Raw genomic sequence first — 26788 nt, 5'->3', positions numbered from 1 at the left:
ATAAATGATATATCATTAAGAAAAGACATCAAATGCTTATCTGTCATTTGTGTATTTTCTTTGGTAAGATGTCTGTCCTGGACTTTTGCTTATTTTTAGTTGGATTTGATGGGGGGTGAATTTTAAGAATCTTTGTCTATATTCTTGGTGAATCTTTTGTTACCATGTTTTACAAATATTTTCTCCTAGTTTGTAATTTTTCTTTCTAGTCTTGGCAGTGTCTCTCACATAACAGAAGTTTAGAAATTCAATTAAATCCAGTTTATTAATTATTTCTTTCATGAATTATGCTATTTGTTTTGTATTTAAAAAGTCATTAACATATCCAAATGTATCTAGATGTTCTCCTACATTTGATCCCTGGGTTGGGAAGATCCCCTGGAGAAGGAAAAGGCTACCCACTCCAGTATTCTGGCCTGGAGAATTCCATGGACTGTACAGTCCATGGGGTTTCAAAGAGTCAGACACGACTGAGCGACTTTCACTTTCACTGTCTCCTATATTAACATCTCAAAATTTATAGTTTTGAGTTTAACATGTAGGTCTATGATCCATTTTGAATTGATTTTTGTGAAGGGTGTGCTATCTATGTCTAAATTCGTATTTTTTGCATGTGGATGCCCTGTTTTCCCAGCATCGTTTGTTGAAAAGACTGTCTTTTCTCCGTTGTATTTACTTTGGCTCCTTTGTCAAAGACCAGGTGACTGTATTTATATGGATTTTTTCCTGAGATCTCTATCCTTTTTCTGATCTGTATTTTTTTTCACCAGCATGACCCTCCCTCCCTGGATTACTGTAGCTTTGTAGCAAATCTTGTAGGGTAGTGTCATTCCTCCAACTTTGGCTATTTCCTTCAATATTGTGTTGGCTCACAACGTGTCTATCGTGGTGAACGTTCTATGTGAGCTTGAGAAGAATATGCATTCTACTGCTGTTGGTGAAGTGCTCTATAGATATCAATTATGTCCAGCTGATCGATGATGCTATTGAGTTCAGTTATGTCCTTACTGATTTTCTGCCTGCTGGATCTGTCCACATCAGATAGAGGAATATTGAAAGTTTCCAACTGTAACAGTACATTCATTCATTTCCTCTTGCAGCTCTAGAGGTCTTTATCATGTGTGTTTTGGCACTCTGCATTCTAAGTCGCTTCAGTCATGTCGACTCTGCAAGCCCTTGGACTATAGCCCACCAGGCTTCTCTGTCCATGGGCTTCTCCAGGCAAGAATACTAGAGTGGGTTGCTATGCCCCTCCTCCACGGATGCTCTCTTGTTAGGTACATAGACATTAAGGATTGCTTTATTTTCATGGAAAACTGTCTCAATTTTCATCATGCAGTGCCTCTTTTTATGCCCCATCATTTCCCTTGCTCTGTAGTATATATAATCTGAAATTAATATTCCTACTGCTATTCCTGCTTTATTTGGTTCAGCATCAGCATGGCATGTGTTTTTCCACCCCTTTATTTTTGATCTATGTCAGACTTTATATTTAACATAGTTTTCTTGAAGGCACCATATACTTGAGTTTTGTTCTTTGATCTATTCTGACGATTTCTCTGTTTTAATTGGCTTATTTAGACCATTGATATTTAAAATGGCTATTGATATGATTGGATTAATAACTAGCATCTTCATTATTGTTTTCTAGGTATTGCCCTTATTTTTATTTCTACTTTCACCTTCTTTTTTTGCATTTTGTGGGTTTAATGAGCAATTCATATGATTCCATCTTCTCTCAGCATATTAGTCATACTTTCTTTTTTTATTTTCTTCAGAAATTGTCTTAGTATTTTCAGTATGCATTTGAAATGAATCTAAGTCAACTCTAAAGTAATATAATACCATTGCACAGGTAGTACAAGTACTTTACAGGAACTCCAAAATTCCTAATTCCTCCCTTCTGTCTCTTATATCAGTGCTCCCAATTCATTCAACTTATCAATTAGCTATAATAATGGAATACAGCATTGTTATTATTTTCTTGAACAGACTATTATTATATCAATTAAGAATAAAAAGAATTAAAGCTTTTAACTTGTTTTCCTTTATTACTTCTCTGATGTTCATCCTTCTTTATGGAAATCTGAGTTTCTGACATATATAATTTTCCTTCTTTCTAAATAACTTCTCTTTTACACATTTTGCAAAGTAGGTCTACAGGTTTGTCTCTGATTTTGAAAGTCTGTGTTTTAATTAATTAATTCAAGTAAGCTACATTCTATGTTATTCTATTAAGACTACAATGATAATGAATTTGACATGGTTTCTTACCCCAATAGCTTAAATTCTAAATGGGTTGGTGGGGGGAGAAAGACTTGGCAAATGAACCAAAAAAAAAAAAAGTAAAATAATTGCTAGTTGAGATATATGTTTAAAGGCCTCTCATAATGAGAAAAAAGATAACTCAAAAAACAGAGTAAAGTTTCTCTGAAGAGGTGATATACTAGCTGAAGCATGAACTGTTAACAATGTGATAACCGTGTGAAGAGTATTCTGAATAGGAAAAACAGCATGGTCAAAGGTGCTAGCTTACGCTTAAGTAAATGATGATGATGATGGTGATGCAAGTCCAGCATAGTGAGTAAAGAGGACTAAATAGGAAATTATTATATTGGAGAGATAGGGTGTATATATTATATAGGGCTTGGTGGAGCATGGTATGGAATTGAATTTTTACTCAAAGAGTAATGGGAAACCATTAGAGGTTAAAAAGGGGCACTGCTATGATTATTTATTGTTAATTATGGCACACAAATCCAAACTTCCAATATAACATCTTTCTCATTCTAACCTAACATTTGTGCTCAGTTTTACAATTTATCAGGACACCTTTCTGTGCTAAATTATTAGGAAAAAAATTACTATCTCCTTCAAAAGATATTTTTGAATAAGCCAAAATATTTTCATATGTCATAATTGTAATTTCATTCATTGAAATATACCTTTAAGTAAATAGTTTTTAAATATTTATTGCTATTAAAGTTTTATTGTTTTTTAGCTGTTAAAATGTACAAGTTGAAGAAATTATTTTGTATGTTTTCAAAGATTTTTCTAAGGAAGACTTTTCTGTGTCTGATTTTATCTGAATCCTCCTGGAAGTTAGGAGACAGTCTTGGCCCTGAATGAATTGCTGTGAATACTTGACCAGATCTCAAAATCCATGTGCGACTAGCACTTTGAGCCTTCTCTAATTACAGAAAATTCTCAACCTGTAGGAACTAGAGGGATTCTCATTTACAGCACTCTTGCAATAGCACCTGGGTAATTATTTATAGCATATAGAGGAGCAGGAGCACAGACTATCACTCAGGCTGTCTAGATCTTAAGTATTGCCACATAAAACTTGAATTTCTGGGTTATGTCCTTGAGGTCATTCTAGATATCTGGTTCAGATGCACCATCACTTCCTGGCAAAGAATTAACCACTTCCTTGCAGGTTACAATTCCCTTTCCAACCAGGCATTTCTTATCTAATAATAAAAATATTAGATAAGCCATAATATATTATGGCTTCCCAGGTAGCACTAGTGGTAAAGAATCCACCTGCCAATGCAGGAAATGCTAGAGACGTGGGTTTGATCCCTGGGTTGGGAAGATCACCTGGAGGAGGAAACTAGGCAACCTGCTCTGGTATTTTCTTGCCAGGAAAATTCCATGGACCGAGGAGTCTGATGGGCAACTGTCCATGAGGATGCAAAGAGTCAGACATGACTGAGCATGATAAAAATATGTATCTAAGTAGATATTGTATATTCCCTTTAAATTATTGTTTATAAATTCAAAAAGTTCTCTGATACTACATATACAGGTATTTGTTGGATTTTTTTCAGAGTTCAGTATTTATAATGTTTGTAGTCATGTTGATAAAATGTTGGTCAGTAGGTCCTTGAACAGTCTGTGTAACTCTCTACTGCAGTTCTTTACCTGAATAAAAGAAGTAATATGCAATACATTTAAAAATTTCTGTACATATTCAAGTTATGGTCAATACAAGATCATGTGGATCACTTTTTAAAGAGGACTATAACCTAAACATTATTTAACTTGTTAGAAAAATGGATTATTCACCTAAGCTCTTAATAGAATTATTAAGATGATTCATCATAAATAGCCTGGATAAAAATCTCATGTTTTTCAAAAGGATATTTGAAAGTTTAATTCCTCCAAAATGTGTTTTAAGAAATGAAGGGAAGGGATATGCTGTGAATTGCTAAGCTGCTTCAGTCATGTCTGACTCTTTGCAAACCTATGAATGCTAGCCCATCAGGCTCCTCTGTCCACGGGATTTTCTGGGCAAGAATACTGGAGTAGGTTGCCATGCCATCTTCCAGGGGATCTTCCCAACCCAGGGTTGGAACCCTGGTCTTTTACGTCCCATACATTGGCAAGTGGGCTCTTTAACATAAGTGCTACCTGGGAAGCTCTGGAGAGAAGGAATATGTCAATGTTAAAATATACTTAAAACAAATATCTAATACTTCCATTAGATCATAATTTTGCTTCAGTTTTTGAAAATAAACTCTCAGAAATATTCATAGTATTCAGTGTTTCAGTGCAAGTTTTTTCACTAGATTATTTTATAAATTTGATTTCTGGTGATATTATAATTTATACAAGATTTTTAGAAACCTGACTTTTTACAAATTTTATTTTTATGATAATATTTAATTTCTATGATTAATTGGAAATTACCTTTGGAAAATTTCCTGGAAATTACTTTTAGAAAATTACATTGGAAAAGACCCTGCTGATGGGAAAGATTGAAGGCAGGGGGAGAAGGGGATGACAGAGGATGAAATGGTTGGATGGCATCGCCGAATTGATGGACGTGAGTTTGAACAAGCTCCGGGAGTTAGTGATGGACAGAGAAGCCTGGCATGCTGCAGTCCGTGGAGTCACAGAGAGTTGGACATGACTGAGCAACTGAACTGATGGTTAATTAATTTTATTTCACAGTTGCCTACGATAGTATATGTCTTCCCTGGTAGCCCAGCAGTAAAAAGTCTACCTGCTGATGCAGGAGATGAAGGTTCAATACCTGGATCAGAAGGAACCCCTGGAGAAGGAGTGGCAATCAACTCCAGTATTCTTGCATGGGAAATACATGGATAGAGGAGCCTGGTGTACTACAGTCTATGGGGTCACAAAAGAGTCTTCCATTACTTAGCAACTGAACAACAACAATAGCATATAAATACAAATTAATTCAATATGTTGTTTCAAGTTAGATTCCCTCCTGTTGGGAGAGTGTGTAATTTCCTTGGTTCTTTCTTGCCACAGCAAAGATTTGAAACAGCAGAGCAGTGTTACAGTTCAGTTACAGCTCAGTTTTATTCGACAAGCAAAGGATAGTACACCCTCGAGGACGAGGGTGGGCTGATCCCAAAGGAGAGGCTCAGTCTTGGCTCCTCTTTTTATATATTTTGTCTCCTTCCCCTGAGCCTGCTCTGTGTAAACTGGGCCAGCCAGAAGGGCTGTTTGTTTTACCTGAATTTCTCATTCCAGCCCTCAGATTTTCTTTTGTTCCATCTTCATGGGCTTTTTCCTTTCTCTTTTAGCCACCACCATCTTGGGCTCCTTTTTCCTATTCTAACTACCTAACACTAGGAATCAGACTCTGAAATTAGTATGTCTGGTGTTTATTAGGAAAGGCTTTAAGGATCTCCTTTTCTGGGAGAAAATTAAGAAAGAAAGATAAGGGATTTTCCTGGTGGTCCAGTGGCTAAGACTCTACTCTCCCAAGGCAGGGGCCCGAGTTTGGTCCCTGGACAGGGAACCAAGTCACACATGCCACAACTGGGAGTTCCCATGTTGCAACTAAAGATCCTACATGCCAGGACCCAGCATAGCCAAATAAATAAAAATAGATATTAAATGTAAATATTAAACAATTTTTAAAGAAAGGTAAATGATACTTGATAATGATACTGAGCAGAACCCTGTGGGGTTCCTGGGCACTAAAGCCTTTTGAGTCCCCTATTTCTTGATTACAGGAAACAGGCTTCATTCAGCCGCCTTGTACGGGAGTTCCAAAGGGTGCATTCAAATAGTTGCTAATTAGGGAGAGGAGGGGAAATAGTCAAAAACAAAAACAAAAAAAACAATAACTCAGCCTTGGGGCAAGGTCCTGGTTCCCCCTAAAGTGATATACGTAATAATAACTTTAAGCTGTTTTGCAGATACTGAAACCCTCATCTGGTGGGAAAAGTTAACAGCAGCTTGCATGTTGGCATGGTCCAGATCTTCATCTCAGGGATCTGAGCCTTTAGTTACCAAGCTCTTCTTAGGTGTTAGCTGATGCTCTTGCCCATTTTTCTTCACAACTGGGCACCGGAGTACTAAGAGACGGCCAACAGATCACCTGCTCTCTGGCCGCACCAGCTCTACCTCCTCCTGATAATTAGGGGCAATACCCCTGTTAGGTTTCTCTAGCGGCTCAGATGGCAAAGAATCTGTCTGCCTGCAGGAGAGCCGGGTTTGATCCCTGAGTCAGGAAGAACCCCTGGAGAAGGGCATGGCAACCCACTCCAGTGTTCTTGCCTGGAGAACCCATGGACAGAGGAGCTTGGTGAGCTAAAGTCCATGGGGTTTCAAAAAGTCGGAAATGACTGAGCGACTAACACTTTCACTTTTCACCCCTATCAGGATAGTGATTCTTCTCTTATATATCCTGGTCTCTTTCCATATAAAATGGAAAATATTTGAAGTCTTCTTCAGAGTTACCTTTTTAGAACCAATACTTCTAATCACTGAGGGCCTACAGTTGTGGGGACAAAGAGCACAAACTACCTAAGTGGGCTATAAATGGCAGTAAATAGGACCATTTTTTCCATTTGATTTCCAGATCTAATTATTTTACCTTTGGGGGCGAAGTTAGAATATATAATGTGTCCTGAAGGAATCTATCTTCAAAATTTTGTATCGCCAAGCTAGTTCCTCTTATGGGCTTTCAAGGAGTCATTTCTTGAAATGACATTTCAGAAGACAATTGCTTCTGACTGAATAGGAATCAGTATGATGCTTGACAAAACTGATGCTGATCTAGATATCTTCAGACAATATTATGGCAAAAGGCAGTAAAGTCAACATAGGCTTGGATCAACTCTTTCAATGTAGAGCTCTGTCTGTTCCAGATGATAGGAAATTGCTTCCCATTCTGGCAGCCATGGAGCCAAGCCACCAGGGGGGCAGGGCAGAGCCAGGCAGCTGGGCAGACCCACAGACCCACAGACCCATAGACTGGTGGACCACAGCACCACCTCCTCCCAGGCTCCCCAAATGCCACAGCAGTAAAGATCCACCTGCCAAAGCAGGAGACGCAAGAGATGTGGGTTCCATCCCTGGGTCAGGAAGATCTCCTGGAGTAGGAACTGGCAACCCATTCCTGTATTCTTGCCTGAAAAATTCCTTGGGACAGAGGAGCCTGTAGTCCATGAAGTCACAAAGATCAACTGTGACTGAGCATGTACATCACTTCCTCTCACGCCTGAGTCTTCTTTTGGACAAGAATGAAAAAGAATGCATTCATTAGATCAGTAGCCACATACCTCATACCTGGAGCCACGTTAATCCACTGTTACTGAGGCGGTTATTTCACTGAAATTTGCAGTAGATAAGAATCCCTTATTCTCCAGGATTTCACTGTCTTTATAGGATCCATTACTGATGAATCAAATGGACATATAACAAAGACCACTATTCTTGCCCTTTATAGGTTTTTAAAGGATAATACTTGCTTTCTCCCCATCTCCCATACCTGCTTCAAATAAGATAATCTTTTAGTTACTGATGTTGTCTGCAGAGTGGGAACATTTTCCTAGGCTTACTCCTGGCTTTCCTCTCTAAGATAGTTTTTAATTCATCAGGACAAGGAACAGATGGTTGGATTCCAACAATCTCAAAGTATGTCCAATCTACTGAGGGACTAGAGAAATGATTATCAGATTGACTTTTGGACTCACTGTATCAGTCAAGATTCAATCATAGAAACAGAAACACCATAGGTTATATTCAATCATGAATTTATCTTCTGGGTTTGCTATTACATGGTTTTAGGGCTGGTTTAGTACTCTGTTGCTTCTGTAAATAGTTCTATGGCCTGAAGTCAACAGGATATTAGTTGGAAAGGAAATATGGACACAAATATGGTAAAAGCATGGACAGACTAAAGTGCATGAAGATGAGTTGAAATACACGAGGGAGATTAGAACTCTTACTGATCACTCAATGCCTCCAAAAATCCAGCTTCATTCAAGTGAATGACCTGCCTGGTGTCATTTCTCCAGGAACTAACCTTGCTCAAGGCCTGGGAGTCAGAGAAACAATGGCAGCAAAATCAGCCAGAACTAAGGGGAGTGAGAATGGCTACTTCTCCACACCAACAAGGTCAGCCAGTAATTAAGTGACAGATGTTTAAGCAAACCTGGTGCCTGTACTATTCTTTTGAGCATAGACAGACATGGCTGCTTCTTCACTTTTATTTTCCCAGTTCATACAAACAGATTTTCTCTTGTGGCCTAAACTAACCCAGAAATCTAGGGAAGGGAATATCTGTAACAGAATTCCAGTGAGTTATGTTGAACCAATCTACTCCTCTCATGGTGAGCTGATCCTGGGCCATGGCTCTATTTATTATCTAGCTTCCCTATGCTACCGAAATTCTAAGCAGGGTCTATGAAGATGTTTCAGGTTTCCACGTATCAGTGTCAAGCAAGAGCCTCTTGCAACAATTCCAAAAAGCTTATCTATTTTCCTTCCTCCAGTGAATGTTTAGTAAAGGGCCATAGGTCTGTTTGGAAAAGGACTGAGGGAATCCTTAAAATATGCACCTGCTGTAGAGATACAGGACCTTTTTGTCTTGGGGATTCTTTTTCAGTCCATGGACGCTGGATTAGAAAATAGACCCAAGTCTGGGAACGTGGCAAGATACTGCAGTTTTAAAAATCTGTTTGGCAACTCTCAGCTCATTTTTTCCCCTTCCTCCCTCTCTCCCTTCTTCTATCTCATTTTTCTTTTCTTTCTCTCCCTCCTTTCTTTTTTTCCCCTTTCTCCCTTTCTTCCTCCATTCCTTCTGTTCTTTTTGGCTGCATTGATTGAAAAATGCCTTTGTTGGCTATGCATCTTGTGAGTCTGGTGGCTTCTTTGGGTCTAGTCACATCTCCATAGCTCTTTGCTGGTCAAGCCCCTATAGCTATTATAACCTTGATGCTTATTAAAATGCTTGTGCTTTTCTGCACCACCAGTCAGCCTCCATGATTTTAGGGTTCTTGCCAAGAGGCTAAATTCTGTATACTAATAGATTGTTTCCTTAATATAATTTCCCTTACCCAGCTTTTTATGTCCATCCTTGATCTTATTCTCTGGAGTCTAGTTCTAATAGAACCAACCTCTTGACTGCTGGCACCTTATCTCATTTTGTTGGAGATTTAGACCCTTATTCTCTCAGCAAGCTTAGCAATTCTATGACCTGGCAGTGTTGTGACTTAACCCTAGATATTGGTTTAACCAACAGGAGTGCAGGAGGGGACATGTCCTGAGGGACACATGTCTTGCCTGGAGAAAAGACCTTTGTTTGCCCTCAAGCAGTAAGTCCTTATTATCAGAAAGTGTCTTACCCCCACTTTTTTTTTTTTGCAAGTAATTTATTTTCAGAACTCCCAATGTAAACATAATACACTGAAGAATGAAGCAAAATTATCTAAGACCATTATCTAAGTCAGTCAAGCTCGACTTCAGTCAAGATGGATTTTAGATCTGTCTTTATTTTCTTTGGGGTCACAAAGAGCATGACCCGACTTAGCAACTGAATAAAAACAAAACAAAAAGTCCATTTCTACATACTGAATTCCAGAGAATTTGAGATTTTCTATAGAAGTTCCTATCTCAATTTCCAGGTCCCATTTTTCCCCATCAGGACTCTAACCCTGGTGTAGCTGTCTTGTCTCATTTGAGAATTCCCTCTCTGGGGATTCTTTCTCCACTTCTGACTAAATTGTGGGCATGAATGAAGGCTTCTCTGTCTTCCTGACTGTTGCAGTGTTCTGAAGTTAGGCTCTCTCCATCCTTCCTGTAACCAAACACAGTTCCTCTCATTTGGAAATTGCTGTGTCCCAGACTCCCCATTGACCAGCCCGTCTGCCTCATGGAGATGAGATGCATCTCACTGGGAGCTCTCTACACTGGGTCACTTGCCATGGCCCCTGCTGTTCTTGGACTTGACCTTCACTGACTGCTGCATGCTCCTCCTTGGTCTCAGTCTCTCCTTTTGCATCATTGAAGATTTTGTAGTCTCTATCTGCAGAATTTCATATTGGTTTCTTTCTTTCTTTCCCAGAAACACCATTAAGCCTGTGCTGAATCATAGACTAGTGTGCATTTCCTTTACTCTGATGTCATCTGCCCCACATTTTGCAGGAAAGAAAAAAAAAAAAGTTTCAGTTTCAGTACCTCTATAGATTTTTCTTCTTTTCAAGAAGTCTTTCTCTAGGCAAAATTCAGAGGGATTGGAGGGAAGGGAGGCACATAAGTTAAAATCACCATCTCAAATAACCAAATTATAAAGGAGGCCGTATCATACTGTAGTATAGGGATAAGATAAAAATTATTATTAATATGCTTCATGTGTTTTCTTTATTCTAAGCCACATTCCTTCTGTGATCTGGAGTGAGGACTATTCTTTCACTTCTCACTTTCTCTGTAGGATTAGACTGTATTTCTTCTATTCTTCAGAGTACAAAATTTACCTATTTCATATTTTAAATGTGGTTTGAAAAATTATTTAAATAGTAACTACTATGTAAAAAATATTGATTTATTAAGAAATTGAGAGAATGTGGTGGGGATGGAGTGGTTGTATACAAATAAGCTCTAAAAATGAAAAAAAAATTGCAAAATGTGATAGAAAATATGCTTTCAATCCTTGGAAAATATCAGCTAAACAGCTGCAATATTTGAATATAGTTAGTAAAGAGCAGAACGTGGAGATCAGGGGTGTGACGGGATGCAGGACTGCAGGTTTTCTTGTTACACCTGCAAAAAGAGACTATCTCCTGTCATATCAATAAACAAGAAAGTCACAGCCACCACTGATTTCTGGCCTCCAAATGTGAATGAGGGCTCCCAAAACTGTGATCCAACAGATGCTGCCACCCCCCATGGTGATTGCTGAGGAGTTGGGGGAATGCCGGAAGCAGCCATCTGCCACTCTTTAAGGTGAGCAAGAAAACAGTATTTGGCCCTAGATAGCCGAGGCAAATGAAAGGAATGAAATCCTTGAGCCCAGAGGCTTGCATCTTCCCAGACATTGAATGCTAAATTCCTTAACTTGATACCTGATCTTTGATGTTCAGACTGCCTGCTCCCTTTGTTTTAAACTTCTGTATAGCCTGACTTTTCCTCCTGCCTCCTTGGAGCAATCTCTCAGAACTAACTGAGGAGCTGTGTCCTGAGCTGCAGTCCTTATTTTGCCCCCCCAAAAACTTAAATCGCAACTCTCAAACTTGTGTATACTTTTTATTCAACACAACTCCAGTATAATCTGTGTTTAAATGGTGTACATGATACCCTGATAAGAGTGAAAATAAAAATAAAACCTAGTAGAATTCTAAGCAGATCAGTCAGAGCCCACCCTTGCAGTCAAGTAGAAAATCAAAACGGTAATTTTGTTTCAGGACGTTTTTCATAGGGTTCGACATCACAGGAATGTTAGTTCTCTTTCAGTAGAGGTATTGGTTTATAGTCTTTTTCCTTTAAAGAAAGCTGGATTGGCTTTTTGGGATGTAAACATGTTCAGAGGCACTAAGGTTTAAAAGTGGGATAGCCTCCCTGACCCAGTGGCATGAAAATCATTACAGAATTCATAGTTCTCCTATTTCTACAATGTGCCAAAAGTCTGTTAGGGAAGCACACAGACTGAAACCGCTCACCCCGGCCAGGCACCATAGTAACCATTTGCATGAGTTGTTTTATGACAGGAGGTCCTGGTAAGCCACCACCAACCAGAAGCCACCACCACCACCACCAACAACCAGAAGAATTCAGGAGAGGTCTAAGGAGACACCACATGTCTGACCACCTCCCAGAATCCTTCTCTCTGGCATCCATCTTGGCTGAACGAGGTGTGCACCACCAGGAAGGACTCTGAGTCAGAATGATTGGCTAAAGACAACCCGGAAACTAATCCCATCACCATAAAACCTGAGACTGCCAGCCATGTGGCAGAGCAGTTCTCCTGGGTTCCCTCATCCTGTTGCAGGAAGGGGGACCCCTTCCAGGGCCCGAAGCTGGGCTCTTGTCTAACACTTGGAAATGAATTGTCCGAGGAGACACATGCTGACAAAGCAAGAGATTTTATTGGGAAAGGGCACCCGGGTGGAGAGCAGTAGGTAAGGGAACCCAGGAGAACTGCTCTGCTGCATGGCTCGCAGTCTTGGGTTTTATGGTGATGGGATTAGTTTCCGGGTGGTCTTTGGCCAATCATTCTAATTCAGAGTCTTTCCTGGTGGCGCACGCATCACTCAGCCAAGATGGATGCTAGCAAGAGGGATTCTGGGAAGTGGACGGACAGGCAGTGTCTCCCCTCGACCTTTCCCGAACTATTCCGGCTGGTGGTGGCTTATTAGCTCCATATTCCTTATCAGGATCTCCTGTCATAAAACAACTCATGCAAATGGTTACTATGGTGCCTGGCCAGGGTGGGCGGTTTCAGTCAGTGTGCTTCCCCTAACAATCCTACTGCTCTCCACTCGGGTGCCCTTTCCCAATAAAATCTCTTGCTTTGTCAGCACATGTGTCTCCTCAGACAATTCATTCCCAAGCGTTAGCCAAGAGCCCATTTTCAGGCCCTGGAAGTGGTCCCCCTTCCTGAAACAAGTCCACATCCCAGCATTTTGTTCATAGGAGAACTGATGCCATTCCTGACAACTGGGCTCCTTGTTTCCCTTCATCACAAGGATAAAAAGTCCAGACTTTAATCACTCCATTGAATGCTCCCTTAGATATAAAACTGAAAAAATTTGCAGCCATAGTTCACTTTCAACAGTTTCAAGCTCACCTGAAATAATGGGGGGTCTGGAATTCTAGGTGGGCATGAAGACAAACCTTTTCTTGCTACTATGCACCTTTTTGGAGGAATAGGACTGAGTCTGGACCCAGGGGGGACATCAATAAGAAGCCCTTCTCATACATATAGAAATGCAGGAGACCATTTGAGGGCAACAAAGTTCTCAGTAATTGGAGGGTACTCTCAAAATTCCATGGCCTTACTTTGATTTTGACACCTGTACTTTGCAATTCCTGATGATTCCATTCAGGATCTGTATCAGCAGGAAGGGGGACGAGCCCCAGTACAACTCCTCTGGATTTAAATAAAAAAGAAGCCAGGTGAAAAAATAAAATAAAATCACTGGTCTTGGTAATATAAGAAATGTTACCAAAAAAGCCTTAAATGTGAATAATGGATACCGGCAATTAAAACATTTAGGTTAAAATTTTACATGCCAAATTTATGTATGAAAAGTGAAAGCGTTAGTCTATCAGTCATGTCCGACTCTTTGTGACCCCATGGACCGTAGCCTGCCAGGCTCCTCTGTCCATGGGATTCTCCAGGCAAGAATACTGGAGTGGGCTGCCAATTCCTCCTCCAGGGGATCCCTCCAACCCAGGGATGGAACCTGGGCCTCCTGTATTGGCAGGCAGATTCTTTGCAGACTGAGCCACCAGGGAAGCCAACTTTGGGTAGTGTAGTAGTATCAAATCTTGTTTTAATCACATAAATTTATATGTACAGTGTTTAATTCAATCTAGGCATCTATTTTAATTATTGTGACAAAAGTTTCAAGCAGAAATGCAAATGAGAGGCTCTCCCTTTAATCAGTGTCTCTGATTATTTGAAAATGTGCTAGTCAATTTTGCTCTAGACTTTAAAGACCAGTATTTGCAAGCAAACTCTATGTAACTTTAATTAAGTGACCATATAAAAGACACTATCAGTATCTCTCAAATTATGAAATCATTTTTGAACAATAATGAAGGACCACACTACTCTATGTTTTTTTTTCTCAATTTTTATTTAGAAAGTTCAGTGAAACAACATGGTATCACAGCTTAGAAATATTTTAATCTCATTATAATTTATCAATAAAAAATCTAGCAATTTTTGATTTTAAACAAAGAAATTTATAAAAATAATTTTACATTTATAAAATGAATCATTATTTCACAATAAATTATTCTTTTTTACTACCTGAAAAAAGTGATATATAAGTGTTTTTGTGTTATATAAAAGCAATAACTTCCCTTATCAATATTTTAAGATATGCTGAAAACTTCAGTTCCTTTTTGTCCAGCATTTTTGGCAGTTAAGTATACAAAAATATTATATTACACATTCCCTGACCATGGTTATTATCACAAATTTGCTAGCAATAATTTCTAAAACATGACTGTTTTAGTAAATAGATGCAGATAAGTTAGAAGGGACACTAAAAATGAATTATATGTTTTATATTTTAAAGGTTTTTTTTTTTAGTATCTTCTAAGAGCACAACAGAAAACTACAAGATGTATTTCCATCTTAAAAAATCAAAAGCATTCTTATTTGTGAACTAGAGACACTAGCATAAATCTTTTCAAAAATGAGTTAAAGTTTTTTTCTGTTCTCACTCTCTCTCAAAGATATATTTTACCATTTCCAGGTACCAGCTGTTAAAGGGATTTTATTGATTCTATTAAATCAATGCTAGCTTCTAAGTAATCATTTTTCCATTTTAAGAGTTAAGAAGTTACAGTTAACAAAAGCTTTTTATTTGCAGGGCAAGTGGGGGTTATGAAATCATAATCTTAGAAATTTTGAAAAGTTCTGTAAAATCATTTAATTCAGTCTCTTGGAGCTTGGGGAACCCTTTTTATATCATTAATAATTACTAAACCAGTTTTTCGCTGCTTCAGCAAATGCAGTATGTGTGTATTTATTTGATAGAGAGAGAGAGAGAAAGAGAAACATCACTATTTCTTGAGGCAGACTGTCGATTGTTTTAAAATAAGCTCCAGCTTTAGATAACATCAAATTTGGGGCTCCAAAGAACTATATTCCTCAGTCCACTGGATTTTTGAAAATATGCTGTCAGTGATTTTAATTTGTCTGTGCTTTCATCATGATCTACCTGCTATACATTTTATTTTCTTTGTTCGAAAGTTTTTAAAATCTTTTTATTTTAGGAAGAAGATTCATTAAAGTTAGAAGACTCATTAAAGGTACAAAAGTAGTTTCTTATTCATGTTGCAACAAATTTACACTCATTTATATGTAAATATGTGTTAACAGGTAACACAATGGATAATATCCAATTATCACTCAATTGTATTTACTTAAAAACCACAGTAAGAAGCTCACACTTTCATACCAAAGATTTATTCTCCTTAAAGTCCATTAGACCTGGGCTAGAGTGCAGCTCTCCTCCTCTTTAGGTTTAACAATCTTTGGTTATGTTATTTAAATCCTCTAAGCTAAAGGTTTCTTAATTTATAAGAAAAAGATAATAATACCTCTTTTACAGGAGGGCTAAACGAGGCAACATGTGTGTGACAGATGGCTAATTTGTCTCCTGATATCAGAATCCCAGAGATGGACAGGTTTGTTGGCACGAGGCTTTCTGTCTAAAGACTATACTCCCAGTGTCCCTGAGAACCACATGTGGGCATGTGCTAAGTTCTAGTCAAAGGATGACTACTTCTAGATTTGTTTTCTGAGAGGGAAATAAATGCCTGTCTTGCTTGAGCCTCTTTTTAAGGGTTTCTTTAAACAATTTAGCCTGTATCCTAACTGATAAATTTAATGTTTTATTTTACCATACATCTTCAAATATAGGCAGATTTCAAGGAATACCCAGTCATCTTTGAAATGCCTATTTATAATTTTCTAATCTTTTATAGGCATATTTAACTATGGGCCAAAAAGATGCTTGTAAGTGATTCTTCAAAGAAATATACCCTATTCTACAGCAACTGCTTTAATTTTCAAATCTGCAAGTTTAAAATTTATTTAAAAAAAGAACTTGGCTCATTTAATATTAATCTGGGATTTCTGATCTACTGTTCTCAATGAAGAAAACTTAGTTCTTCATCACATCACCATAAAGCAATTATTTACAGATTTAAATTAATAATAAGACAACACATGAAAGTAGTACATGAGATTCAACTGGTTCAGGCACAGTACAGGTTTATACTATACAAACGTATTGGAACTCAGTGATAGACATTGGTTGCATCTAAAGGTTTTAAACAATAGCAACAACAACAAAAATGAACATATAAACAAGAAAACAGGATACCGTCTTTATAACAGCACCATGAAGAAGCCCTGGCTAAGAGTCTGCCAAAAGTGCTATCCTGAGATATTTTAAGACCAACAACTTTTCACATTTACGCAGTGCCGTTCAGAAGTAAACATACTCTCACAATTGCTTTTGTTTGGAAAGAGACTGGTGTGAAATGACTGAAGCTTGATTTGCAGCTATTTTGTATGGTTCTTGTCCAGAGCCTTGAGGTGGGGAAGGAAGTGGGGTTTCAGGAGTTGCTAAAAAAGAAACAGAGAATTGTATGTGATGCTGGCAGTCACCTGGCCCATCTCATTAAATTTTGCATGACACCAATAAGCATTAATTCATTTTGTATATGTTTTTAAAAGATTATATATAAAGTAGTGATTATAATACATAATCAGGTCATTGACATACTATTGGAGATGCACTCCCCTATTAGTATTAAACTAAATCATACTTTAAAATGTTGACAGTCACTTTAAGATATCATCTACTTTTATATAATAGCATTTATGGGCATTTTGATTCTCTCATAAACTCCGCATAAAAAAAATTTTAATGAAAAGAATTAACAGAAAACTAATTTTTTTCCAACTCTCAGAATACAAATTTTACAATATTCACAATCAAAAAAAGCACATAAAATGAAACATATTTGGTTTGCTGCTGCTGCTGCTGCTAAGTCACTAAAGTCATGTGCGACCCCACAGACTTCAGCCCACCAGGCTCCCCCGTCCCTGGGATTCTCCAGGCAAGAACACTGGAGTGGGTTGCCATTTCCTTCTCCAGTGCATGAAAGTGAAAAGTGAAAGTGAAGTCGCTCAGTCGTGTCTGACTCTCAGTGACCCCATGGACCACAGCCTACCAGGCTCTTCCGTCCATGGGATTTTCCAGGCAAGAGGACTGGAGTGGGTGCCATTGCCTTCTCCGATGTTTGGTTTAGATTTCACTAACTCAAACGTTGCTGTTGTTTAGCCGCTTACATGTGTCCGAGTCTTTTGTGACCCCATGGACTATATAGCTCACCAAGCTCCTCTGTCCATGGGATTCTCCAGGCAAGGATACTAGAGTGGGTTGCCATTTCCTTCTCCAGGGGATCTTCCCAACCCAGGGATTGAACAATGTCTCCTGCACTGGCAGGGAGATTCTTTACTGTTTGAGCCACTAGGAAAGCCAACTCAAACATTAGATGACATTTAAAAAATAATAATAAGGTAAGGTAACTCTTCAAGTGCTTTGAAATCTATGTTGTTGTTGTTGTTGTTTAGTCCGTAAGTCATGTCTGACTCTTGTGAGACCCTTCATGGACTATAGGCTGCCAGGCTCTTCTTTTCAAGGCCTTTTCCAGGCAAGCACACTGGGGTGGGTTGCCATTTCCTTCTCCAGGGAATCCTCCTGACCCAGGCAGGTTCTTTACTTCTGAACCACCAGGGAAGCTCTTATTGTTAAAAGCATCTGAAAAATACTGACTTTGTCACTTCAAAATTATTCTGTTACAATGATGCTTGGCTGTTCCTTACCCATCAATGCAAAGAGCACTGAGTAATTAAAAAAATAAGTTATAGTTTGAATACTTCATTGTCTATGATAGTATTTCTATTGGCAAATTTTAACCATATTACAAAATAATCCAGGAGCCATTCTACAATTTTTAAAAGTTGAAATATTGTAGTATTCACATTTATTATTATCCCATATATTTAACAGAATAAACAGAAAATGTTTGATGATCAGACTGAGACATTGCAGACTTTATCGATTTTTTTTCTGGAATAGTTTTCAAAAATACAAAAAAGAACAGCCCCCTTTTGCCTAGTTTTCTTTAATATATTAACTTTATATTATTATGTGGGAATTAGCAATGACTTAAAAACAATATTTTTAGATACAATTCAAGTGACAAAAGAATTACCAAATTTGCCTTAAAAATTATTTCTGGATATTTAGGATGGATCTAATACTGCAGTAGCCTGCTGTAAAAGACCAAGAAAATATGCATAAACTTTAATTTTTATGTGTGCTTGTGTTTAATGCTTTGTGTCAAATACAAACTGTTTCAAATGACCATAAGCAAAGCAAAGTTTTCCTTTACAAATGAATCTCTTAAATAGTATGCTGAAAGAGGGACAATAAAAATGAAAAGTGTGATGATGTGATTCTAAAAAGATTAGGGTCAGCAAGTATGCTTTAAAAATACTAGAAAACTTGCATTTAAAAAGTAAAGGATTTAATCACCAGCAAAATTGTTAAACTTTCTTGCTAGTTGTTACCTACAACGTTCAATGTGTTGTTAATGAGTTTTATTTTCTAAGTTTATGAATAACTGATCTCTAAGAGAGACAACGTCATAGACTCTTTGGTATGACATTGGGTTTGTCTCTCTCTGTTCTTCACTGTTAATTAAATGAAAATGAACATGTGCTTTGCAAGATAGTCCCATAATGGAAGCTCCTCAACAAATGAAAACTAGAACTACCACAGTATCCAGCAATTCCACTTCTGAGTATATATTTGAAGAAAACAAAAACACTAATTTGGAAAGATACATGCGCCTCAATGTTCATAGCAGCTTTATTTACAATAGCTAAGATGTGGAAGCCACACAAGTGTCCATCAACAGATGAATGGATAAAGAAGATGTGACACACACGTGCACACACACACACACAAACACACACACACACACATATGAATATTACTCAGCCATGAAAGAAATTTTGCCACTTGCAATAACATGGCTGGACCTGCAGGGTATTACCCTTAGTGAAATAAGTTAAACAGGGAGACAAATACTGTATATTTTCACTTATATGTTAAATTCAAATACTAAAACAAATAAATATAACAAAGCAGAAACAGACTCATGGAAACAGAGAACAAACCAGTCACTACCAGTGAGAGGTGGGGGAGAGGGAGAGAAAGCCATGGGAAGGAGAATGAGAGGCATAAACTACATGGTAGAAAATAAATAAGATATAGGATATAATTTACAATACAGGGAATATAAGCAATATTTTATAATAACTTTAAATGGAATATAATGTCTAAAAATATTGAATCACTATGTTGTATATCTGAAACCAAAATACTACTGTAAATCAACTGTAGTTCAAGGAAAGAAAGAATGGTCCCAAATTAATGTCTTTACATTAATGCGGACCCATAGATTAAATGTACTATATTGTACATTTGTATTTTTTCTAACAATTTCATTTCTGCTTCTGTCATATATTCAAAGAACTTTGTGTTACAGACACTATTTACACATATATCTACTGCATCTGAAGGATAGCGGTGATAGCAGGCATTTTTGTGGTTTCTACTCTCCCTACCACTAGGGAGCAGTTAGATGGTACTCACTGAATTGTGGTCACATTGCATTGAACTTTGAGATAAAACAACACTGCAGCTAGTTATTAAGGGCTATCGTAGATTCAGCAGGCAATATAGGTATGCACAGTGATATCACAATAACAAGGAATCTCAGTGACATAGCTGGTTTAGTGTTTAGAGGCAGTAGTTCAAAACTCAATTTGGAATTAAATTAGTATAAATTCAGGAACAATTCATTCTTGATATTTTGTCAAGATTTTTTAAATCTCTGAGTTGACTTATAAAAATATAATGTGTTAAATCTGCAACAATATCAGATTATCTACTATCAATCCCTAGTGTATATATATATATATATATATATATATATATATATATATAATCATTTTTGTTCCATAGAACTAAAGGAAACCTAAACAACCCACACTTTGCCCATTTATGATACACATGAATTCCACTCATCACTGCTTAGTTAAATAGCACCAGTCTTTCAAAAACCTGGTCCACATTTCAGTTAGTATGTTAACTCAAATTAATGGTGAATGTTGCATAAACTCACAAACTTGACTGTATTGCAAACTTTACCAACTTCACAGCTAACTTTTTCGGTCTACAAATAATTACCTAAATAATAGATGTGCATTTTGATCAGTAACCAATCACACCACATCCTTCAGCCTGTTCATGATTGTGATTGGTCAATGAACATACTTCCTTCAGTTCACACACTGACAACAAAGTGTGTAGTTGTGTTGCCTCCTGTCCCCCTCCCAGTGATAAATTCACATGGCATTTTGCAAACATGGACAACTGAAAGAGAATTGGCTGAAAGGGGAGAGTGGGCAGTAAAGAAACAAAAAATGATAATGCTGGAAGTGAAACTCAAATCAAGCATAAATATAGTGAATAGAAGAAAGCACTGACCATGGAAATGTTCACATTGTCATTATTTGAGTCCCTTAAGATACAACCAAGAGCTTAAGCTGAAGGAAAACTTGTCAACATTAATGAGGAGCCCAATTCTTTGAAAGGATGGAGAGGTCCCAGAGGAAGTGAAACTGACAAAAAACTTCCTATCAAATGGTTTCTGAGAGATATTTCATGATATTGAAAATACAAAGGATAAAATACTGGAAATCAATCCAAACTTCCAAAGGAGTAAATTTCATCATACATGCTTACTTCCTCTTGTAAGTCCTTGAAAAAGAACATGGCAAACACTGTTCAAACTACTCTTTGTATTTTTTTTACAAAAAAATATAACATTAATTCTCAGTGTTTATAATATTTTAAATTATGGTGTACTAAACATTAAAAGTACTATTTTTAACTTCCCTATACATTTATAACTTATAGTTAGAAGAGCTCTTAATGTTTTGACAAACATGTTTAAAGGTCATAAGCAATCTTAATTTTTCTCTTAATTATTACGATTCCTTTGCATGGTTCCAGTTTGTATGTCATTGTTATGGTCGTGTACTACCAGGCAAAGCTAGAACATCCTATATGTACTACCAAAGCTATGAAGTAGAAAGATTTAGGCACCCATATCTCCGTTTTAGGGAGAAAACTCATACATGAGAAGAATAAGTGACTTGCTTCACAATCTCCCACAATGAAATCCTAGAGGAAATCATATCCAATTTTTATAATTTCTGGGCACTAATAGATTCTTTCCCCAAATTTCACATTTTCTCAAGTAATTAAGTTTAAGAAATATTATGTTTCAAAAGTAGTCCAGATACTTACAGATCTGGTCTGTATGCACCAGTGTTGACATTGAACCCAAAAGTATAGTCTGTCCAGTTAATGGATCTTGAGACAAATGTGGGTGCATTGGATGATGGAGATGGTTAGCCTCAGTGGAAGCACCTACAGAAGATAAAAAGATGCTTATGTAAGGGATATTTAATCAGGAACAGCAAGTTTACCTTAAAACAAGTGTTTTGATTGACAGCTTAAATATTGCTATTTTTGCAAAGTGCTTTTTGGGAATTCAAAAATAAATTAATAGAGCCACTGCTACATTAAAGACAATGTTAGCTTTCACTGTACACTGGCTAGATTAATGTTGTATCATATTATGTTGTATATTAATAATGGACCTTCCGTGCAGTTTCCTGGAATCATTATGTTTGCTGCCTGTTGTTAAGGCAATTCCAAGAATCACTTACCTCAAGTTTATAGTATTTGGGATCACCCTAATAGCATAAACAATTTTTATTTCAGAAAGATATCATTAGAAACACATTAACCACTAGAAAACTAAAACTAAAATAAAATAAAATAAAGTGATTTTACAAGGAAATTTAATCTAGATCAGAACACAAAATGAATGATTTCTTAAGTTATTCCTGACATCTACTGCCGCAAAGAAATCTCATTTTCCCCTTCTCATTGTGTTGTGTCAGTTAATTTATTTCAGGAGCAGGATGTTTATTTTTAAGCTATTTACTCTGTATTTTTTGTTGTTTTATTTTGCCATCAGTGAGCTTTTAGAGGAGGAAAGACATAGAAAAAATATACTCCAAGAAGCACCAACAATATGAAATATATTTCCATTTACCATATTTGGGAGAATCTGACAATTGAGGTAAGAGGGATGGGTGGAGTAAAGGTGGTGGAGGTTGCGTATGAATGGAGGGGAGGTTTGAATATGTTCAAGTATTTTTGTTCCCAGCCAATGGGTTTTATAGATTTTTCTAAATGCAAAAAAAAAAAAAAAATTGAGTTCATTACATCATGGACAAAAAGTAAGCAGGTCAAACTTGCTCCAAAGCACTGTAACATGATGCTAAGAAATGAAATAGAAATTCTTAAATAAACTCACCACCCAGTAACATCTCCTGAAGTAAGTTGTCAATTTTAACCATTCCAAAAAGTTTAACAAATTGTATTTGCTCAATCATTTGCCACGTGATGCTCTGCAGTGTGGGCAGGAGCAGAAGCAGCTCCCCAAATCTGCCCCGGGAGTCATACTGCCGGTCGTTGATGTAGTCTTCCAAACTCAACTGCACTTGGAACCGCATGTTCTTAATCTTCACTGGATCACTTAGCCCTTTTGCGTCTAGTACAGGAAGAAAAATAGCACTCTAAATATTCTGTCTTACCAGAATGTGAAAGTAAATATCCTAATATTTAAAAAGTTGGTGACTTTTAAACCACTTGGTGGTTTAGTGGTAAAGAATCCACCTGCCAAGGCAGGAGACATGGGTTCGATCCCTGATCCAGGAAGATCCTTACATGCCACCAGACAACTAAGCATGTGCACCACAGCTACTGAGCCTGTGCTCAAGAGCCTGGGGCCACAACTCCTGAGCTCACGTGCTGCAACTAGTAAGCGTGTGTGTCCTAGAGCCAGTGCTCCTTAACAAGGAAGACACCACAACGAGAAGCCTGTGCACACTGGAGAGTAGCCCTCTCTCACTGCAACTAGAGAAAAGTCTGCACAGCAAGGAAGATCCAGTGCAGCCAAAAATAAACAAAGAGAAAATTATTACAAAATAAAATAAAAGGTAGTTTAATTTTTACTGTAATTATTTTTCCTGAAACTTTGGAAACAAACCTGGATCAAAAAAGACAATTGCCTTCAAACAAGCATATTCATTATCATCAATCTGAATTTCTTGAAATGGTCGGACCAGCTCATCTAGAACCCGGTTGGCCACACGGCTAATCTCGACTTCACAGCTGTTGCGGTGAATAACATAGTTGTTCCCTACATTAAAAAATAATAATAATGAAACAATCAACGCTCTCACACATGCAACATTGTCAGATTTTGTTTAAACTTTTCTAAACCAATATTTTAAATGATTTTCCTTTGAAGAAACATGAATAGTACTTCCACTCTCAGTAGTGTTGTTAATTATGTTAGGAAAAACTTAAGAACACTTACAGGATCAATAACATTGATAATATGATCACATGCATTTTAACAACCTCAGTCACTGGTGATAATACTAAAGTACAGGCTAATAACAAGCTAATTATTGACAAGGGAGAAACAAGATATAATGATTAGCTTTCCACTATGTCAGTTATCTGTTAGTGCCTTACTCATTAATGAGCATGATACAAAACCTAAAGAATCTCTCTTGCTTACAGTAAAGTAAACTAGCATTCCTTCAGTGGTACAGGTGTTTGTACATATAACAACTACTGAGACACAATTTTAATAAGCTTAAGTAGACAAGGCTAATTTTTTTTAAACTATCAGGTATACTCTTATGAGTTGCCTCACTAAATAGTAAATTCTCTCATCCTGGGCTTCTTTAAGAAGAGATGGGAAGATTGTCTAACCACAAGGCTGATGTCTGCAGCAGAATTCAAGGGAATTCAGAAATTGGATAGAAATCTGGACCACCTAATCCTTAAATATGTTCTACCTTAGAAAGTCTTGGGCTATAATATGAAAATATTATAGCTTCTAAAATATTAGAAAATTGGAAGCTTATTTGAGCACCTAAAATAACTGCTAAATTTTTATTTTCTGGTTTTATAAAAAGGAGAGTATTCTGAATTCTTTCACCAGGAAAAAGACAATATTCAATATAACAGCACATGCAAAAGTATTTTAAAAAGTGTAGCTCTGTTCCTCTTATGAAAAGTTGAATTATCTAATTATTAAGGATAAGACTACTTAGAACTATGTGGTAAGATTGTTTTGTTTTCCATGCTTATTGTATTCACATTTATGAGGAGAACAGTATTGTAGGGGAACTAAAATTATAAGAGAAAATTTAGCAGAATTTAAAAGCAGTCATATTATGTGGTTTAGAATCCTGGTTCAATCCCTTACTTGCTTTGTAACCTCAGACAAACTTACTCTGCCTTTATTTCTTCACCTACAAAACAGGTTGAAAATAATAGTACATATCCCTCAGGGTTATTCTGAGGATTAAATGAGAGAGTGTATATATAGAGAGAGACATGTTAAAGCATTTAAAGGCATATATCTTAAATAGTAAGTCCTCAGTTACTACTAGCTATTGTGATATTCTGTTCTATTTATTTCTATTTGGGACAAAATATCTGTCTAAAAAATGGAATAAAACAATTTAGTTATCATTTTACACAGCCAGAGGGAGGGAGAGCTTCTAAGCATTAGAGAGATCTCAACTCTTTCAACAGGAAACCTAATTTTATAAGGTAAGCAAAGAGGTGGGGATCAGAGTACTTCCTTAACGAAGACACAAGCTTTTCCTTTGTGCCTTATCCCACTTGCTGTCATAATTTTGCCTGTTTCAGCACTGCTATTTAACTATGAGAATTTTCCAGACATTTCTATGAAAATTTTTTTTTAACTTGGGATGTTGTAGCATATCATAGGCAATGAGATCCTAGGAGATAAACATAATCTTTAGAAGATTAGAAAATAACATATGTTATAATTATTAGGTAGACACTTAGAATGTGTGGAACTCCATAAGATGGTGACACAAATTACTAATTCTTTGTCCCGAAATAAACATGCCTCGATATTTTGTTTATTGAGTGACATTTCTCTTTTATTTAATGCATACTGAACATCTCTTCTGAACTTCCTTGCAATAAAGGAAAGGAAAAACAGACCCTCTGACCACCCAAATTCACTGTGAAGTGACAGCTCCATTTGACAGTGTCTATGAATGCCTGGTACATGTAGAATAGACTGCCTGGAAGTATCAAGCAAGCATAATTTTTTCAAATTAAAATGAAAAAAAAAAAAAACTTTACCCAAAAGCAAAATATCTTTATACATCATGGATCTCTTTGTAGCTCCAAGCAGTAAATGTTCCCCTGCGTGAGCTCTCAACAGTGCCACCTTAATGAAAAATTCCAAGTTTAACAATTAATTATAAAATATAATGATGAAAAGATTTGTAATATAAGTCTGATTAACTTAATGTTCTTTAAGCCTAAAACATTTTTTTGTTTTAACAAACTACAATATTCATAGATTCTTACTATTATTAAGCCTTCTATTTTAAGCACATCAATAGAGTTTTACTTTCAAAATTTCTAAAACTAATAAGGCAATACGATGGCAGCAAGAAAAGAAAAAAAAAGAATAATTTAGTGTTTGGGAGTGAATGATATTTGAGAATAGAGTCTAACAAACTATAGTACAAATTCTGGTTTCTCCACTTACTACCTGTTTAAGCTTGGGTTAGTTAACCAATATGTTTGGGATTCATTTGTTTTCATTTAATAAATGGGGATAGAGATGAAAATCTCAAAGCATAGTCATGAGGACTAAAGGAGAAAAATATATGTCAAACATGATCTGTTACACATAATTAAACTGAACAAACAAAAGCAAAGGGTTTCCCACGTGGTGCTAGTGGTTAAAGAACCCATTTGCCAATGCAGAAGATATAGGAGAAGAGGGTTCAATCCCCGGTTCACGAAGATCCCCTGGAGGAAGGCATGACAACCCACTCCAGTATTCTTGCCTGGAGAATCCCATGGACAGAGGAGCCTGGTGGGTTACAGTCCATGGGGTTGCACAGAGTCAGACATGACTGAGTGACTTAACATGCACCCACAAACAAAAGTAAAGCAAAGAGGGGTAATATAGTGAAATTAGTATGCAGGATCTGGGTTCTGACACTTTCTAGACTGAACCTTTAACTCTGCCCTAAACTCTCAGAGGAGTTGGATTGCCTGCTGAACATCACCAGGAGAAAGAATAGGAATGCTTCTCCAGCATCTTCGTCTCCTTGGTTAAAGATACAGTCATCCAAAATAAGCATTTTTCACATCAAAACCAAGGGTCCATTTGGATCCCTCTCTAATTGCACAGCACATCCTAGCACGGCTTCTCCATCGCTACCACCCCTGTCCAAACCGTGGTCATTCTTCACTTGGCCTACCAAAATACATTCCAAAGATCTACTAAGTATTCCTGCTTCCTTTCTGGTTCCTCCATCTTAAGTCCTTCTTAACAAACCTTCTAAGATGATACCTTGTACAATACTCATCAATTAATATCACTCCTCTGCTAAAGTCTCTTTAACTATTTCCTACAGTCTTTAGAGTGAAATCCGAACACCTCAACCATGGCTTCCCCTAGGTGATGGTTCAGTGGTTTGTACCTCCTCCACCGCCACCGCCCACTCTGGTTTCTTCTTGCAACATCCTTTGCT

General features: G+C 37.1%; 1 protein-coding gene across 4 annotated transcripts in view; it reads right to left on the bottom strand.

Moving 5' to 3' along the window:
• Positions 1–14046: 14046 nt before the first annotated feature.
• Positions 14047–26788, bottom strand: part of HNF4G (hepatocyte nuclear factor 4 gamma) — a 129944-nt gene continuing 117202 nt past the window's right edge. For all 4 annotated transcript variants that reach the window (XM_070477192.1, XM_020898420.2, XM_020898423.2 and 1 more), the window contains 5 exons: positions 25377–25464; positions 23224–23376; positions 22489–22725; positions 21408–21530; positions 14047–16579 (listed from right to left, as the gene is read on the bottom strand). In XM_070477192.1, coding sequence (XP_070333293.1) covers positions 16458–16579; positions 21408–21530; positions 22489–22725; positions 23224–23376; positions 25377–25464 — 723 coding nt within the window. In that variant the 3' untranslated portion in view covers positions 14047–16457. The remainder of the gene's footprint in view (positions 16580–21407; positions 21531–22488; positions 22726–23223; positions 23377–25376; positions 25465–26788) is intronic.

The sequence above is a fragment of the Odocoileus virginianus genome, chromosome 15 (assembly GCF_023699985.2).
Source record: "Odocoileus virginianus isolate 20LAN1187 ecotype Illinois chromosome 15, Ovbor_1.2, whole genome shotgun sequence".
In the NCBI taxonomy this organism is placed as follows: Eukaryota; Metazoa; Chordata; class Mammalia; order Artiodactyla; family Cervidae; genus Odocoileus; species Odocoileus virginianus.
The sequence above is the reverse complement of the archived record's forward strand: the minus strand, read 5'-3'. Positions and strand labels throughout refer to the sequence as shown.